At 41.6% G+C, this 19,352-nt stretch overlaps 1 protein-coding gene across 1 annotated transcript; it reads left to right on the forward strand.

The window, feature by feature from the left end:
* Nucleotides 1-13,265: 13,265 nt before the first annotated feature.
* Nucleotides 13,266-19,031, forward strand: dynlrb1 (dynein, light chain, roadblock-type 1). The gene is made up of 4 exons (XM_071387232.1): nt 13,266-13,421; nt 16,839-16,914; nt 17,095-17,262; nt 18,566-19,031. The coding sequence occupies exons 1-4, from the start codon at nt 13,419-13,421 to the stop codon at nt 18,607-18,609; spliced, it is 291 nt and encodes a 96-aa protein (XP_071243333.1). The 5' UTR covers nt 13,266-13,418; the 3' UTR covers nt 18,610-19,031.
* The last annotated feature ends 321 nt before the right edge of the window (nt 19,032-19,352 follow it).

Genomic DNA, 19,352 nt, shown 5'->3' on the forward strand with positions numbered 1-19,352 from the left:
ACTCAGCAAACTGGATGCAGTTTATCACAGTGCCATTCGTTTTGTTACTAAAGCACCTTATACGACCCACCACTGCGACCTGTATGCCCTAGTCGGCTGGCCCTCGCTACATGTTCGTCGTCAGACCCACTGGCTCCAGGTCATCTACAAGGCTATGCTAGGTAAAGTGCCGCCTTATCTCAGTTCACTGGTCACGATGGCTACACCCACCCGCAGCACGCGCTCCAGCAGGTGTATCTCACTGATCATCCCTAAAGCTAAAACCTCATTTGGACGCCTTTCCTTCCAGTTCTCTGCTGCCTGCGACTGGAACGAATTGCAAAAATCTCTGAAGTTGGAGACTTTTATCTCCCTCAACAACTTTAAAAATCTGCTATCCGAGCAGCTAACCGATCGCTGCAGCTGTACATAGTCCATCTGTAAACTACCCACCCAATTTACCTACCTCACCCCCCATACTGCTTTTATTTATTTACTTTTCTGCTCTTTTGCACACCAGTATCTCTTCTTGCACATGATCATCTGATGATTTATCACTCCAGTGTTAATCTGCTAAATTGTAATTATTCGATTTATTGCCTACCTCATGCCTTTTGCACACATTGTATATAGATTCTCTTTTTTTCTACCATGTTATTGACTTGTTTATTGTTTACTCCATGTGTAACTCTGTGTTGTCTGTTCACACTGCTATGCTTTATCTTGGCCAGGTCGCAGTTGCAAATGAGAACTTGTTCTCAACTAGCCTACCTGGTTAAATAAAGGTGAAATAAAAAAATATAAAAAAAATAAAAATAATGGAAGCCTCTCCAACAAAATCCAGGTAGAACCAGGAATTCCCCAGGGCAGCTGTCTAGCCCCCTTACTTTTTTCAATCTTTACTAACTGAAATAACTGCAACACTTAACAAAGAGCTGCAGTTAGTTTCGGAATGCATAGCAAGGAATAAGTTGGTCCTAAATATTTGAAAAACTGAAAGCATTGTATTTGGGACAAATGGTTCACTAAACCCTAAACCTCAACTAAATCTTGTAATAAACAAGTTGTGACTAAACTGCTTGGAGTAACCCTGGATTGTAAACTGTTATGGTCAAAACATATTGATACAACATTAGCTAAGCTGGGAAGAAGTCTATCAATAATAAAGCACTGGTCTACCTTCTTAACTGCACTATCCACAAGCCAGGTCCTACAGGCTCTAGTTTTGTCGCACCTGGACTACTGTTCAGTCTTGTGGTCAGTTGCCACAAAGAGGGACATAGGAAAATTGCAATTGGCTCAGAACAGGGCAGCACGGCTGGCCCTTGGATGTACACAGAGAGCAAACATTAATAATATGCATGTCAATCTCTCCTGGCTCAAAGTAGAGGAGAGCCTGACTTCATCACTACTTGTATTTGTGAGAGGTATTGACATGATGAAAGCACCGAGCTGTCTGTTTAAACGACTAGCACACATCTCAGACACCCATGCATACCCCACAAGACATGCCACAAGAGGATCTCTTTACAGTCCCCAAGTCCTGAACAGACTATGGGAGACGCACAGTACTACATAGAGCCATGACTACATGGAACTCTATTCCAAATTAGGTAACTGATGCAAGCAGTAGAATCAGATTTAAAAAGCAGGTAAAAATACACCTTATGGAACAGCGGGGACTGTGAAGTAACACAAACATAGGCACAGCCACATGGATACAAACACCCACGATTTGGTGTCATTTGAAAATAAAGTAAAATGTATGCGTACTACGCTGCACTTTGGTCTTCATCTATCAACGAGCGTAACATGAGGTGAGATAAGGGAGGTAAAGACAAAAAAAGGCCATGGTGGCGAAGTAAATACAGTGGGGCAAAAAAGTATTTAGTCAGCCACCAATTCTGCAAGTTCTCCCACTTAAAAAGATGAGAGAGGCCTGTAATTTTCATCATAGGTACACTTCAACTATGACAGACAAAATGAGAAAAAAAATCCAGAAAATCACATTGTAGGATTTTTAATGAATTTATTTGCAAATTATGGTGGAAAATAAGTATTTGGTCAATAACAAAAGTTTATCTCAATACTTTGTTATATACCCTTTGTTGGCAATGACAGAGGTCAAACGTTTTCTGTAAGTCTTCACAAGGTTTTCACACACTGTTGCTGGTATTTTGGCCCATTCCTCAATGCAGATCTCCTCTAGAGCAGTGATGTTTTGGGGCTGTTGCTGGGCAACACGGACTTTCAACTCCCTCCAAAGATTTTCTATGGGGTTGAGATCTGGAGACTGGCTAGGCCACTCCAGGGCCTTGAAATGCTTCTTACGAAGCCACTCCTTCGTTGCCCGGGCGGTGTGTTGGGATCAATCGGAATATTTACAAATGGTCCCCATGGGACTGGCAGTTGAGACAAATAAGTGGTTATTTGTTTTGCTACATCATGTTGTTGGCAATTAAACATTGTGCACACCTTATGCTGCGATAGTACATTTTTGACTTGTACTAACCATTCCTCCTTTGGACAGGTGACTCACACTGCGATACATGCGTCCAAGGTAACCCAACATTACTGGTAGCTAATCGTTCAAAGGTTGTACCTTCCTCAGTAAAACCCTACCCATATGTATCCAACAGTATGAAATTGCAATAATTGGTTACAGTAATCAACCAGTAGCCACTAATCCAGAGTAGTTTGTTATCGGCTGGAGTACACAACAGTGCCGTCTCTCTCAATCTTGGGAGGAAACCCTCCCTAACCGCGGAGCTCAAGAGATTCCTACAAAAATGTCATTTGTTTCAGAAACCACCTGCAGGATGACATTTCAAGTATGAAATCATATGACACCTCTCCACAAAATATGAATGAGGGCACAGGAATGTGTAGGAGTAGTTTTTCTCTACCACTCCCCTACATCTCACCCCTTGGCAGTGTAACTCAATAGTTCTTCGGAAGGAAAAATCTAATAAAATTACAAATTAAAATAAAACCCGAAAAACAAACAAAATTAGAATTACAACCCCTGATAAATTCATAATGACATTATTGTAACCCATAAGGGGATTTAAGGAATAGACTAGACAGGTTTCTTTCACATCACTCATGCGCTTGTTTTGTGTCAGTAGCTTACCCGCCCCTTCTGTTGTACTTTCTTAACAATTCAGGGGCAGCGCTCTGTCTCGTTCTTGCCCATCCGACTCCAAATTAGAACTACTGATCAATTATAAAGGGTAAAAATACAATAAAAAATGAGGAAGCAAATACCAACAAACAAAAAAACATACAATACTTCTTTCCCTTTACTTCAGACTCATTGTTTAAAAAAAAAATAATTAAATCCTGCACCAGGTTTACATTGTTTATCAGTACCTTTTTCATCAGGAGAACTGACATGCACGGTATGCACCCAAAATTCTGACAATAGATACTGTACTTCAGAACATTTCATTTGTGTGCCCTTTAAGGTGCATCCTTTCTCACCCGTGAAGAACATACTAACCCCCCCCCCCCAAAAAAAAATAGTAAACCACACCCAATAAATCAGACACCGTATTAACATTATTAACAAATATTCCTAATGGGTGGGTTGTGTGTGTGGTAAAACATAGGGGCAAAAACTAACAAAGGGCCAGGCAGTTCTTAATTGGGAGCTCCCTTAACAGCCGGATCCAGGTACCTTTATACTTAATAGAACTGCAGAATGTCACTAACTGCTCTCCCAAGGCACCATCCTCAGGAAGTATTTCAAAGGTAGAGAGAGATACAGAATCATTGATAACCTCATCAGAATACTTGACAGGTGACACCCCATCCTCTACTGGAAAATGAAATAAACATTCTTAGTTTTCACTATGCAAAATAATAATCAGTCCTAAAAAATTATTTTTTTTTTTTAACATTATATTTAACTTTCCATTTAATTTCTTTCTCACTTTCATTCGTCTACATATCTTTTTACTTCAACTCCGACTCTTCCATCCCTTTCCAACAAGAAAGCCCTCAATCACCATCACGTACATCTCTCGTCCACTCTAACACTTCTTTCCCTCTACAATCTCTACTATACTCTAGCTCTCTCGGGTGTGAGTCGCCTCTCACCCAGCTAGATGTGGTGTCCGAGGAATAAGACGGTTTTATGGCACAGCTGTAACTTCTTTTTGGAGGCGTTGTGACCATTATTCAATTCTTCAGTTAGGACGGTGATAACGTCTCTCTCATGAGTATCTTTGTCTATATAAGTTCCATCCGCTTGCTGGACAGCTGTGACAATTGGTACTAATCGCTGTGGGTGTTGAGACAGTTTTTCCTTGTCTGAGGATTGGCTAGATCTAGTATTATATGGTCTGGGTGTGTTTTTAGTGCTACCTATTTGTGTTTTAACTTCATCTAGATGTTCTTTGAGTTGTTCTTTGAGTTGTTCATATGAGTTCTCAATGTCCTCATAGTTTGGCTGGGAATCTTTCAGTAGATCTAGGTTTGGGTAGACTGATTGGATTTCCTCTCCTCCTACTGCCTCATGGGACTGGAGCTGAGCTTGGTGTAGAAACGGATTCCTATCGGAATGAGATCTCTGGCTTGCAATAAGATCCTCTGTTGCTTGGGGAGAATAGTCAGGGGTGCTGTGTGGGGGGGGGGGGGGGCTGACAGCCTGACACATTTTTGGCTCAGCGTCTTAATTTTTCTCTGGGTTTAGTTCCTGCCTCAGTTTATCTTCCCTACGCTAACGTTTATTTTGTTCGCATTTTGCACAGAATGTATCTACTAATAAGTAGTCCAGAGATGTGGAGCCTTTTTGTGTCTGCGTTGTGTTTCTCCAAGGCTTTTATATCTTCCTTTTACAGACCCTTCAGCTGTCCATGCAGGACTTCTTTTTATCAATCAAATATATTTGGGGTTTTAGCCTGGGTTTCTGTATAGCAATTTGTGACATCGACTGATTTAAAAATGTCTTTATAAATATATTTATAAAGACATTTTTAAATCAGTCGATGTCACAAATTGCTATACAGAAACCCAGGCTAAAACCCCAAACAGCAAGCAATGCAGATGTAGAAGCATGGTGGCTAGGAAACCTAGGAGGCAGGAACCTAGGAAGAAACCTAGAGAGGAACCAGGCTCTAAAGGGTGGCCAGTCCTCTTCTGGCTGTGCCGGGTGGAGATTATAACAGTACATGGCCAAGATGTTCAAACGTTCATAGATGACCAGCAGGGTCAAATAATAATAATCACAGTGGCTGTAGAGGGTGCAACAGGTCAGCACCTCAGGAGTAAATGTCAGTTGGCTTTTCATAGCCGATCATCCAGAGTTAGAGACAGCAGGTGCGGTGAACAGGTCAGGGTTCCATAGCTGCAGGCAGAAGAGTTTAAACTGGAGCAGCAGCACGACCAGTTGAACTGGGGACAGCAAGGAGTCATCAGGCCAGGTAGTCCTGAGGCATGGTCCTAGGGCTCAGGTCTTCCGAGAGGAGAAAGAGAAAGAGAGAGAATTAGAGGGAGCATACTTAAATTCACACAGGACACCAGATAAGACAGGAGAAATACTCCAGATATAACAGACTGACCCTAGCCCCCCGACACAAACTATTGCAACATAATTACTGGAGGCTGAGACAGGAGAGGTCGGGAGACATTGTGACTAGACCCCCGGACAGGGCCAAACAGGCAGGATATAACCCCACCCACTTTGCCAAAGCACAGCCCCCACACCACTACAGGGATATCTTCAACCACCAACTTACTACTCTGAGACAAAGCTGAGTATAGCCCACGAAGATCTCCCCCACGGCACAAACCCGAGGGGGGCGCCAACCCGGACTGGAAGATCACATCAGTGACTCAACCCCTCCTAGGGACAGCGTGGAAGAGCACCAGTAAGCCAGTGACTCAGCCCCTGTAATAGGGTTAGAGGCAGAGAATCCCAGTGGAGAGAGGGGAACCGTCCAGGCAGAGACAGCAAGGGCGGTTCGTCGCTCCAGTGCCTTTCCGTTCACCTTCACACCCCTGGGCCAGACTACACTCAATCATAGGACCTTGTCAGAGTCTATCTAGAAGATAGCGAAGGAGTCAGGCGCAGGACAGGTAAGAGTAAAAGAACACTGTATTTACTCAATCCAAGAACGTAACAAAAATCCCGTTATAAAACAAGGACAAAACAGGACCTGAACTCCAACACACGAAAGACAATCACGCACAAAACAGAAAGGGAAACCAGAGGGTTAAATAAGGAACATAATTATGAGATGGGAACCCGGTGTGTAAACAGACAAAACAAAAGGAAAAATGAAACATGGATCGGTGGCAGCTAGAAAGCCGGTGACTTCGACCGCCGAACACCGCCCGAACAAGGAGAGGGAACAACTTCGGTGGAAGTCGTGACAGACCTACTGAAGAGATGAGTCTTCAATAAAGACTTAAATGTCGAGACCGAGTCTGCGTCTCTCACATGGATAAGCAGACCATTCCATAAAAATGTAGCTCTATAGGAGAAAACCCTGCCTCCAGCTATTTGCTTAGAAATTCTAGGGACAATAAGGAGGCCTGCGTCTTGTGACCGTAGCGTATGTGTAGATATGTGCGGCAGGACCAAATCGGAAAGATAGGTAGGAGTAAGGCCATGTAATGCTTTTTTTGCAGTAAAACCTTGAAATCATCCCTAGCCTTAAAAGGAAGGCTAGCACTGGAATAATATGATCACATTTTTTGTTCTAGTCAAGATTCTAGCAGCCGTGTTTAGCACTAACTGAAGTTTTATTTAGTGCTTTATCCAGGTAGCCGGGAAGGCTGCAGTAGTCTAATCTAGAAGTGACAAAAGCATGGATACATTTTTCTACATAATTTTTGGACAGAAAGTTTCAGATTTTTGCAATGTTAACGTAGATGGAAAAAAGCTGTCCTTGAAACGGTCTTGATGTGTTCGTCAAAGGAGAGATCAGGGCCAGAGTAACGCCGAGGTCCTTCACAGTTTTATTTGAGACGACTGTACAATGATCAAGATTAATTGTCAGATCCAAAAGAAGATTGCTTTGTTTCTTGGGAAACAAAAGTACTAGAAAATACTAGAACTAGCATCTCTGTTTTGTCCGAGTTTAAAAGTAAAAATGCTTGCGTTTGCACAACTGTACCACTCACATCTACAGTGCATTCGGAAAGTATTCAGACCCCTTGACTTTTCCACAATTTGTTACGTTAAAGCCTTATTCTAAAATGGTTTCAGGAAAAAAAAATCCTCATCAATCTACACACAATACCCCATAATGGCAATGCTTGAACAGGTTTTAGATATTTTGGCAAATGTATTAAATATAAAAAACAAATACCTTTATCTACATAAGTATTCATACCCTTTGCTATGAGACTCAAAATTAAGGTGCATTCTGTTTCCGTTGATCACCCTTGAGATGTTTCTACAACTTGATTGGAGTCCACCTGTGGTTAATTCAATTGATTGGACATAAGGCACAGACCTGTCTATATATGGTCCCACAGTTGACAGTGCATGTCAGAGCAAAAAACCATGAGGTCAAAGGAATTGTCCGTAGAGCTACTAGACAGGATTGTGTCGATGCACAGATCTTGGGAAGGGTACTAAAACATTTCTGCAGCATTGAAGGTCCCCAAGAACACAGTGGGCCTCCATCATTCTTAAATGGAAGAAGTTTGTAACCACCAATACTCTTCCTAGAGCTGGCCGCCCGGCCAAACTGAGCAGTTGGGGAGAAGGGCCTTGGTCAGGGAGGTGACCAAGAAACCAATGGTCACTCTGACAGAGCTCCAGAGTTCCTCTGTGGAGATGGGAAAACCTTCCAGAAGGACAACCATCTCTGCAGCACTCCACTAATCAGGCCTTTATGGTAGAGTGGCCAAACAGAAGCCAGTCCTCAGTAAAAGGCACATGACAGCCCACTTGGAGTTTGCAAAAAGGCACCTAAAGGACTCTCAGACCATGAAAAACAAGATTCTCTGGTCTGATGAAACCAAGATTGAATTCTTTGACCTGAATGCCAAGCATCACGTCTGGAGGAAACCTTGCACCATCCCTACGGTGAAGCATGGTGGTGGCAGAATCATGCTGTGGGGATGTTTTTCAGCGGCAGGGACTGGGAGACTAGTTAGGATCGTTGATGAAAACCAGCTCCAGAGCGCTCAGGACCTCAGACTGGGGCAAAGGTATACCTTCCAACAGGACATTGATCCTAAGCACACAGCCAAGACAACGCAAAAGTGGCTTCAGGACAAGTCTCTGAATGTCCTTGAGTGGCCTAGCCAGAGCCCAGACCTGCACCCGATCGAACATCTCTGGAGAGACCAGGAAATAGCTGTGCAGCAACGCTCCCCATCTAACCTGATAGAGCTTGAGAGGATCTGCAGAGAAGAATGGGAAAAACTCCCCAAATACAGGTGTGCCAAGCTTGTAGCATCATACCCAAGAAGACTCGAGGCTGCCAAAGGTGGTACAACTAAATACTGAGACTGAATACTTATGTAAATGTGATATTTCAGTTTATTTTTATTTTTATATATTACAAAAATTTAGAGGGAGGAAGAAAGACAGCCAACTCACTGGGCAAAAACTGAGTAAATCAATGTTGTTTTCACATAATTTCAACCAAAACATTCTATGTGATGTTAAAGTTTTCTTTTTATCAATGTAAGGTGATTTTATCTTTTTTTCCAGCCAACTTTTAACCTAAATCCAATGGCATTGTGACATTTTTTATTGACAACCAAATTGTGAAATTGTAAATCAAACTAGAAGTTGAACTGACGTCTGTGCCCAGTTGGATGGTTACTTGTTGAAGCCTGAGAAAGGGAGTCCTGGCTGTTGCTCCAGTCTGACTTTATGCCCCATTGCTTGCACTGTGGCGTACCATCTGCACAAGATGGTTTAGATTATGACGTGTCAGTATGTGAGAGGCTCTTTTTTTCTATCCAAAGAGGTGGAGCAGAGTTTTTTTCCCATCAACTTTTAGTTCACTTTCAAAAGACTAATGCACTTCCCAGTCATAGTAATTTGGTTCTTACAATTTGTCAATGTCATCAACCTAGTCACGGAATGCATTGCTTTCATAGTCATTAGCAGTGCCTCTGAACTAATTTCCTAAGGAAAGACTGACACTGTAGAACCAAGATTAATAAATGGAGATGAAAACAACATTTTGCTCTTAAAATGTACAGTATACAATAATTATTTAATCATGAAAAAGTAATTAATTTAGAATAATTCAGAATAATTAGAATTGTGCAATTGGGTAAATCATCTACAGTAATGACAATGTTTTTGTAAGAGGCCAGATGTGAATGCTGTATGATAAGCTGGGTGAAGAGGAGCAACAACCTCTCAGTCATACTGTATCAGTTTTAGTGCCCAAACATGGGGAATGGTTGGAGGTGGGGTCGACAGAGACAGTATTTGCCTGGGCACCTTTTGAACTGACAGACAGGATGAATGGGTGAACAAAGCAGGCTATTACTTTAGCCACAGTTTTCAAATAACTTTTATTTCTTGGGAGGGAACTTCCATGTGTGGTGACAAATTGGTACATACAAGACACATAGCAACATAGAACATATTAGTTTCAAACTTAAATGCCCACGGTGTCAAGGTGTTTTGGTGCAGTTTTAGGATTTGCCACTAGCCAATGGAAGAAGGTACTACAGTGGTTATGGCTAAGATGTGTTGTTCTTTTGTGTGGAGAGACGGCAACATGTACAGCCATGTCTGTGTCGATGCGATACGTTTGTCAGTCACATCACATGACTTGCATCCTGCTCTTTATCTCTCCCTCCAGATCCATAGAGTCTTGACATGCTCTGTCCACTCTGGCACATAGAGGGTTGGCATTGACTGTAAGAAAAACAGACTTGATCAACACTTAGGCTTATCATTTTTCAGTCATGATTTATTTTTTGGCCATAATACAAAGACCCACCCCAATCCAGAGAGGGATGTCTTCACGTGCCATGATCAATGAGTTCCCGGGTGTGTGTGCACGTGCGTGTGTATAGTTTGTGAAACTTCTGGTGTGGCCAAACAAAGAGCTTTTCACATATGAGCTGTAAAATCAGTTTCTAATAAACAAACATCGACATGTTTCGACAAATCTTGGCATCCAGTTGCATAACCATAAGGAAATGGGATTATACATTATGTCTGGTAATGTGTCCTTAAATTGATGATAATAAGGATTGGGTGAATTCCTCATAACTCATCCCATAGAGCACATAGGAAACCTTTTGTTTGTTCCTAAAGGAATGTACAACAGAGATGTACAACAAGGGCGATAAATGATTCAAAACACATTGGTATAAGTTTGTAAAACTTAATTGCCATGCTAATTTACTGCTTGTGTGTTTTCTTCCAATGAAAAAGGGTAGATACCACTTAAAACCCATAAGATACAATTATTCATAACATGTTCATATCCAGGATGTGAACCATACTGTATATGGATTTGAAGCATTGCATATCATCTCTGTAATTATTGCACAGAAAAACCTGAGGGAAACATTAGGGTGTGATGTTGACTTTACATCATCAACTTTAATTCACTCTGACCTTTATTGTCTTCCTTCTTATACTGTGTACGGTTTCCCTTTGGTTCCATGTCTTCAGATCAACCATGACTGTCATTGTTTTTTCACATTTTGGAAGGGCTAATGTAACCCAGATAAATGTAAAATGCTCTCCAGAGCACTTGGAATGAGTAACGAGGTTTCAAGGAGGGACCTCGGCTTTAACGAGGACTGCTCTGTAGTATTTTTGCCACGTGTGGGACGGAAGGTACCCAAGCCAAGAGCTCAAAAGTTGAACACTACAACTGATATAACTCCAAAGGAGAATTCCTCTGTTGATGCGTGTGGAAAACATTCTGTTTCCTCATCAAAAAGTCCATGGTCTTTACCACTTTACAAAATCTGATGGAGATTTGAAAGTATTTTCAAGGGTAACACAATCATTAATTGGACCAGGGAGAACCTAAGATTCTCAACATGGGAGAGGGCAAGAAAACATGAGTGTTTGTCCTGAGGGAGTTTGAATTCACAATAGCAGAGACATGACAGATTTCCCTGTGCTTCCTCTGCTCCTTAATAATTTATTTGCCAAAGGGAGAACTCCTCCAGTGCAAATGTAGAGGTCACCTGATGAAATCTCCTAAATGAAACACAAAAACCCCCAAGAAAAACGACCATAAGAACATGTTCGTGCTGCTGAAAACTTTTCATTTAGTCTATTTAAAGAAAAAGAAGTCCTGGATTCTTTGCTAGCAACTAGAAATCCACAGGGGCCGACCAATTGGATCCTGATCTGATTAAGTGTGCAGTCCCCAGCATTGTTGGTTCAATAACCCACATTCTTTATTTAACATTGTTATCAGGAAATATTCAAAAAGTATGGAAATCAGGTCTTGTGCTGCCACTCCATAAGGGTGAGGATAGTTGTGATCTTAATAATTATCGCCCCATTTCAAGGCTTACTTGACTAGCTAAGATTCTTGAATCATTGGTAAATGTACTACTTTGCTCTTTTTTATCTGAGAAATGTATTTTGAATGTAAACCAATCAGGGTTTAGGCCTGGACATAGCACTATTACAGCAACCACTTTAGTTGTTCATGCTTTAGACAATCAAATGAAATGCGCTGCTTTGTTTGTGGAGTTGTCAAACGCATTTGATACTGTTGATCACGCTATTTTATTGAATAAGTTGTCCTCGATAGGCCTGATCTCTGACACCTGTTAATGGTTTCATGATAATCTTAGTGACGGAACAAAGGCCATCGTGATTGATGGGGTTAAGTCTGAATTTCTTAAAGTGCATAAAGGTGGAACCTGTTCTCTTCACTATTTATATAAACACCATTGGTCAATCTGTTAAAAATTCTAAACTTCATCTATATGCGGATGATACTATGATGTATGCTATTTCCCCGACTGTTGCACACTGGAGCAGTGGAAACGCGTTCTTTGGAGTGACAAATCTGGGTGTGGTGGATGCCAGGAGAAAGCTACCTGACCGAATGCATAGTGACAACTGTAAAGTTTGGTGGAGGAGGAATAATGGTCTGGGGTTGTTTTTCATGGTTCGGGCTAGGCCAGTGAAGGGAAATCTTAACGCTACAGTATACCATTACATTTTAGACTATTCTGTGCTTCCAACTTTGTGGCAACGGTTTGAGGAAGGCCCTTTCCTGTTTCAGCATGACAATGCCCCGTGCACAAAGCAAGGTCCATACACAAATGGTTTGTTGAGATTGGTGTGGAAAAACTTGACTGGCCTGCACAGAGCCCCGACCTCAACACCTTTGGGATGAATTGGAACCAACTGCGAGCCAGGCCTAATCGTCCAACATCAGTGCCCGACCTCACTAATGCTCTTGTGGCTGAATGGAAGCAAGTTCCCGCAGCAATGTTCCAACATCTAGTGGAAAGCCTTCCCAGAAGAGTGGAGGCTGTTATGGCCGCAAAGGGGGGACCAACTCCATATTAATACCCATGATTTTGGAATAAGGTGTTCGACGAGCAGGTGTCCACATACTTTTGGTAATGTAGTGTAGCTGATGGTAGTACTGTTGGCCTTGCAGTGGATGAACGGAATTTAGCCAGACAGGGTTGTTGTGTGTTCTGATTCATGTGCTGTATGGATGAGTCTGAAGTCTTTTAGTTCATGGAGAAGACAATACATGCTATATGAGGTACTCCAAATTCATGCCCAGGTGAAACAGATGGGTGTCCAGATAAGTTTTGCTTGGGTCCCAGCCCGTGGGGAGGAGTAGATATGCTAGCTAAACAGGCCCTTAGGAGAGAGGTGGATGTGCCAATGAGCAAGGTGTAGGCTAAGGAAATGATATGGACAATGGTGGTGCAGAGATGGCAGGAGCAGTGGAACAGAGACACTAAGACCGGTATCTTTTCGAAGTACAGAGTAAAGTCGGGGAGGATGGAAGGAAGAGATATAAGAGCGGAGGCCATCTTTACAAGGATAAGGGTGGGACACAGACAGTTGAATAAGACATTAAATGTGATAGGAAATCATCCAACAAAGGTTGATTACTACCAGGAAAGAGAGACAGTGGAGCATGTGCTGATACAGTGTGGGCAGTATCATATGGAAAGAGAGACAGATCCAGTATGAGGGAGAAGGGGATAAAGGAATTGAGTTGAAAGAGCATACTGAGTAGAACATTAGATACAGTCTCAAATAATTTATATTTTTAAGAGAAACGGGCCTGGCACTCCACTCCAGTGCAATAGGTGGCGGTAATGCTGCACCCTACCGTTGGATGCCTAGCGCCAAAAAACGAAACCGCAGTAGAATAAGTGCGCATGAACGGTTGTGGAGTTGTCTGACGACACGACCCTCTACCGTTTTGGCAGTTAGCTGAATTCTGGCTAAATAGCGACATTTCTTGGACGCAAGTTACAACCTCGCCCCCAAAATGGCAAGTGCATTGTATATTATGTGAATACCTTGACATTCGTGTAATTTACATGCTTTGTATAGTTTATCTTATAACGCTAAGTATTTAGCTAGCTATATAGGCTACATGATGCTGGGCGTTGCCATAGCCAGTTAGCTTGGCTTCGACGCTGGTGGCGAAAATTCCTTTCGTAGAATAGCCGAAGGCAAATGCCGCGTTCAAAACAACTAGGAACTTGTGCAAAATTAACTCCGACTGGGAGAAAACGTTTTGAACGGTCAACCATTTCGGAATTCGAAGTACAAATGGTATAGAGAGAAATAGTCCTATAATTCCTATAACTACAACTTAAACTTCTTAACTGGGAATATTGAAGACATGTTAAAAGGAACCACCAGCTTTCATATGTTCTCATGTTCTGAGCAAGGAACTTAAACGTTAGCTTTTTTATATGGCACTTTTACTTCTCCAACAGTGTTTTTGCATTATTTAAACAATTGAACACGTTTCATTATTTGAGACTAAATTGATTTTATTTATGTATTCTATTAAGTTAAAATAAGTATTCATTTAGTAGTTGTAATTGTCATTATTACAAATATATAAAAATCGTCCGATTTAATCGGTATCTGCTTTTTTTGGTCCTCCAATAATCGGTATCGGCGTTAAAATCATAATCGGTCGACCTCTAGTATGTGTGTGTATTAAATCCTGTAATATTCATCTGTATGCCGACGATACAGTTATGTATGCCATTGCACGGACTGTTGACCAAGCTATGTTAGAGCTGCAATCTGATTGTTACATTACAGAATGACCTTGTTGAATTAAAACGTAAATATGTTCTCTAATTCACAGCAAAATGTCTCAGATGGGCTACATATTCACTCATTGAATCGTACTCTCGTCGAGGTGGTTCCCACCTATACATACAGTGGGGAGAACAAGTATTTGATAACCTGCAAAATCGGCAGTGTTTCCTACTTACAAAGCATGTAGAGGTCTGTAATTTATCATAGGTACACTTCAACTGTGAGAGACGGAATCTAAAACACAAATCCTGAAAATCACATTGTATGATTAAGTAATTAATTTGCATTTTATTGCATGACAAATCAAATCAAGTTTATTTTATATAGCCCTTCGTACATCAGCTAATATCTCGAAGTGCTGTACAGAAACCCAGCCTAAAACCCCAAACAGCAAGCAATGCAGGTGTAGAAGCACGATGGCTAGGAAAAACTCCCTAGAAAGCCAAAACCTAGGAAGAAACCTAGAGAGGAACCAGGCTATGAGGGGTGGCCAGTCCTCAAGTATTTGATACATCAGAAAAGCAGAACTTAATATTTTGTACAGAAACCTTTGTTTGCAATTACAGAGATCATACGTTTCCTGTAGTAATTGACCAGGTTTGCACACACTGCAGCAGGGATTTTGGCCCACTCCTCCATACAGACCTTCTCCAGATCCTTCAGGTTTCGGGGCTGTCGCTGGACAATACGGACTTTCAGCTCCCTCCAAAGATGATCTATTGGGTTCAGGTCTGGAGACTGGCTAGGGCACTCCAGGACCTTGAGATGCTTCTTACGGAGCCACTCCTTAGTTGCCCTGGCTGTGTGTTTCGGGTCGTTGTCATGCTGGAAGACCCAGCCACGACCCATCTTCAATGCTCTTACTGAGGGAAGGAGGTTGTTGGCCAAGATCTTGCGACACATAGCCCCATCCATCCTCCCCTCAATACGGTGCAGTCGTCCTGTCCCCTTTGCAGAAAAGCATCCCCAAAGAATGATGTTTCCACCTCCATGCTTCACGGTTGGGATGGTGTTCTTGGGGTTGTACTCATCATTCTAATTCCTCCAAACACGGCGAGTGGAGGTTAGACCAAAAAGCTCTATTTTTGTCTCATCAGACCACATGACCACCATTCCTCCTCTGGATCATCCAGATGGTCATTGGCAAACTTCAGACGGACCTGAACATGCGCTGGCTTGAGCAGGGGGACCTTGCGTGCGCTGCAGGATTTTAATCCATGACGGCGTAGTGTGTTACTAATGGTTTTCTTTGAGACTGTGGTCCCAGCTCTCTTCAGGTCATTGACCAGGTCCTGCCGTGTAGTTCTGGGCTGATCCCTCACCATCCTCATGATCATTGATGCCCCACGAGGTGAGATCTTGCATGGAGCCCCAGACAGAGGGTGATTGACCGTCATCTTGAACTTCTTCCATTTTCTAATAATTGCGCCAACAGTTGTCTCCTTCTCACCAAGCTGCTTGCCTATTGTCCTGTAGCCCATCCCAGCCTTGTGCAGGTCTACAATTTTATCCCTGATGTCCTTACACAGCTCTCTGGTCTTGGCCATTGTGGAGAGGTTGGAGTCTGTTTGATTGAGTGTGTGGACAGGTGTCTTTTATACAGGTAACGAGTTCAAACAGGTGCAGTTAATACAGGTAATGAGTGGAGAACAGGAGGGCTTCTTAAAGAAAAACTAACAGGTCTGTGAGAGCTGGAATTCTTACTGGTTGGTAGGTGATCAAATACTTATGTCATGCAATAAAATGCAAATTAATTACTTAAAAATCATACAATGTGATTTTCTGGATTTTTGTTTTAGATTCTGTCTCTCACTGTTGAAGTGTACCTATGATAAAAATGACAGACCTCTACATGCTTTGTAAGTAGGAAAACCTGCAAAATCGGCAGTGTATCAAATACTTGTTCTCCCCACTGTATCTGGGCATTTGGATTAAATATCTAATGTTTAAAAAACATACTGATGAGCTAGTTAAAAAGCAAAGTTTTAAAGTGGGCTTATTTATTAAATTTTATTATTGATCTTGCCTCCTCGAACAGCAGGAATCAGATTGTACAGTCAACTTTCCTGCCAGTTCTTGGCCATGGTGACACCTTTTACCAGAATGCAGCAGCCACTACTCTTAAACCTTTGGATGCCTTCTACCATTGCGTCCTTTGTTATATTATAGGTGACAGTTTTAATACTCATCACTGCATCCTGTATCAGAAGGTTGGCTGGACCTTACTAAAGTCCCGTAGATCACTTCATAGGACAATTATAAGCACCCAACAAATGTATTATTATTGTTGAAAGGAAGTTTTGCAGGCCGGTGGCCGCTGGCTAGATCGCTAGCCAAGTTGGCTAACACCATTCTGGTTTGGTTCTATTTCATGAAGGGAAATCATTTTAATTTAGCTAACTAACCCTACAAACAGTAGATTAACTGCTTAGCAACCACTGACCAGTCTAATACTTTGAAGCTGTGTTGGCCTGCTAACGTTAGCTAACTAGTCACTGGCTAGCTAGCTACAGTAGCTAATGTTTTTTTGTTTTTTTTCTGTCTTGTTGCAATCTTGATGAAAATGCTTTTAACTTAAGGAAAGTGTGATTTTTGAATTATATTTAAAATAACTGCTGTCTTTTAGGCTGAGGTAGAGGAAACCCTCAAGAGAATTCAGGGTCAAAAAGGGGTGCAAGGAATCATCATTGTCAATGCTGAAGGTAAGCCTAATTCAATGATTACTATAGTTTAAACTGGTTAGCTATTCCATTAATAATATACTTTATTATGGTAAATCATGGCACAATTAAGTTTCTTTCAAATGTATTTAAGACTGCAATGATCTCCCACAGACTCAATGCACAATGGTTCCCTCTGCATTCCCCTCTGACATTTTCCAGGCATCCCTATCAAGACCACCCTTGACAACTCCAGCACAGTGCAGTATGCTGGACTCATTCACCAGTTAGTGATGAAGGCACGTAGCACAGTTAGGGACATTGACCCCCAGAATGACCTCACCTTCCTCAGGGTCCGCTCCAAGAAGAATGAGATTATGATTGCTCCAGGTAACTCACAATGATTGTCTCAGTCACATATAGCATGGCTTTTGAACATCGGTGTCCCCTGTAGTTGCATTAGCAGCATACCACCCTGCATACCACTGTTGGCTTGCTTCTGAAGCTAAGCAGGGTCAGTCCTGGTCAGTCCCTGGATGGGAGACCAGATGCTGCTGGAAGTGGTGTTGGAGGGCCAGTAGGAGGCACTCTTTCCTCTGGTCTAAAAAATATCCCAATGCCCCAGGGCAGTGATTGGGGACACTGCCCTGTGTAGGGTGCCGTCTTTCGGATGGGACGTTAAACGGGTGTCCTGACTCTCTGAGGTCATTAAAGATCCCATGGCACTTATCGTAAGAGTAGGGGTGTTAACCCCGGTGTCCTGGCTAAATTCCCAATCTGGCCCTCAAACCATCTTGGTCACCTAATAATCCCCAGTTTATAATTGGCTCATTCATCCCCCTCCTCTCCCCTGTAACTATTCCCCAGGTCGTTGCTGCAAATGAGAACGTGTTCTCAGTCAACTTACCTGGTAAAATAACGGTAAAATAAAAAAAATTACCCCCACATTTATCTTGGATGGTGAATTTTGTCAAATGCAATGCTGCAGTAGTAGTCATTTGTTGTAGAGAGGACACTGACACTACAGAAATGTTTAGAATCTGTAGAAAGTTAAGATTAGGGTTTTCAAATCAACTTTTATTTGTCACATGCACAGGATACAGCAGGTGTAAACAGTACAGTGAAATTCTTACTTGCAAGCTCTTCTTCAACAGTGCAGTGTCAATATCAAAATAGAAATAAAGGGTTGATTTTAAAAAAAATAAAAAAGTATCAATCAACAAAAATTAACACAACATGTAACCATTTCAAAGATTTTTCTGAATTACAGATTATATAAGGAAATCAGTCAATTGAAATATATGGGAATACAGATATCCATATGTTGGTCACAGAATACAGTAACTTAAAAAAAGGTAGGTGCATGGATCAGAAAACCAGTAAGTGTCTGGTGTGACCACCATTTGCCTCATGCAGTGAGACACATCTCCTTCGCAACGAGTTGATCAAGCATTTGATTGTGGCCTGTGGAATGTTGTCCCACTCTTCAACAGCTGTGCGAAGTTGCTGCTTATCTGTATTCCCAGTCATGTGAAATCCATAGATTAGGGCCTAATTTATTTATTTAAATTGACTTATTTCCTTATATGAACTTTAAGTCAGTAAAATCTTTGAAATTGTTGCATGTTGCGTTTTCTATTTTTGTTCAGTGTATATTTGTTTAGAATAATACTCATTTTGCTTTCCCCTACAGATAAAGACTATTTCCTCATTGTCATTCAGAACCCTTCAGACTGAGAGGATCACCTCCACCATCTCTTTGCTGTATTAGTTTTTTCTATTTAATGGCCAAATGTTTATTCTATTGTTTTAGCAAAATGATAAGTTGTATAATAAGCTTTTGGGAGCTTGATTCAAATCATCATGGGTGGGTTGATATATGTATGTTCACGTTTGATCATCATTGCAGTTCCATCTCCCCTGTCTGAAACGCTCTTTATTGGCACATAACCTTATAGAAGGATCGTTGACTGTCATTTTGGGGCGAAGTCCTTAAACCATTTGAAACTTTAACTTATTTATTTTGTTTTGAATCCAATAGGTTTCAACAATATTCTTTGTAAACGTTGAGCAGTGTATGACATATCTGCTTCATCATTTTATGTTGGTACCTTGTAAGGACTGATAAGATCTATACAATAAACATTTATCATACAAAAGAGCCTTAACTCGGTGACATTTCAAATGTTTATTCAGCAAAGATGTACATCTGAATAAATCAATTCAATGCAGTGTCCACTTATATCCTGAGCTCTCACCCCCTCCCTCCCACAAATATGTACTTCAGTACTTTTCCATCACCCAGGATTTCTCCGTGCTCCTCCGTGCATATCACAGGATTTATCAGTCTAGAGGCCTTGAATTATTGGGAGTACACATTCCCGCAGTCCACTAAATAATTGCATTTCTCATATAATTTTGACTAATCGCCGCACGTTTAGCGCATTAAAGGGTCCAATCAAAAGCGGATTCGTAATTTT

This window comes from Salvelinus alpinus, chromosome 2 (assembly GCF_045679555.1).
Source record: "Salvelinus alpinus chromosome 2, SLU_Salpinus.1, whole genome shotgun sequence".
Classification (NCBI taxonomy): Eukaryota; Metazoa; Chordata; class Actinopteri; order Salmoniformes; family Salmonidae; genus Salvelinus; species Salvelinus alpinus.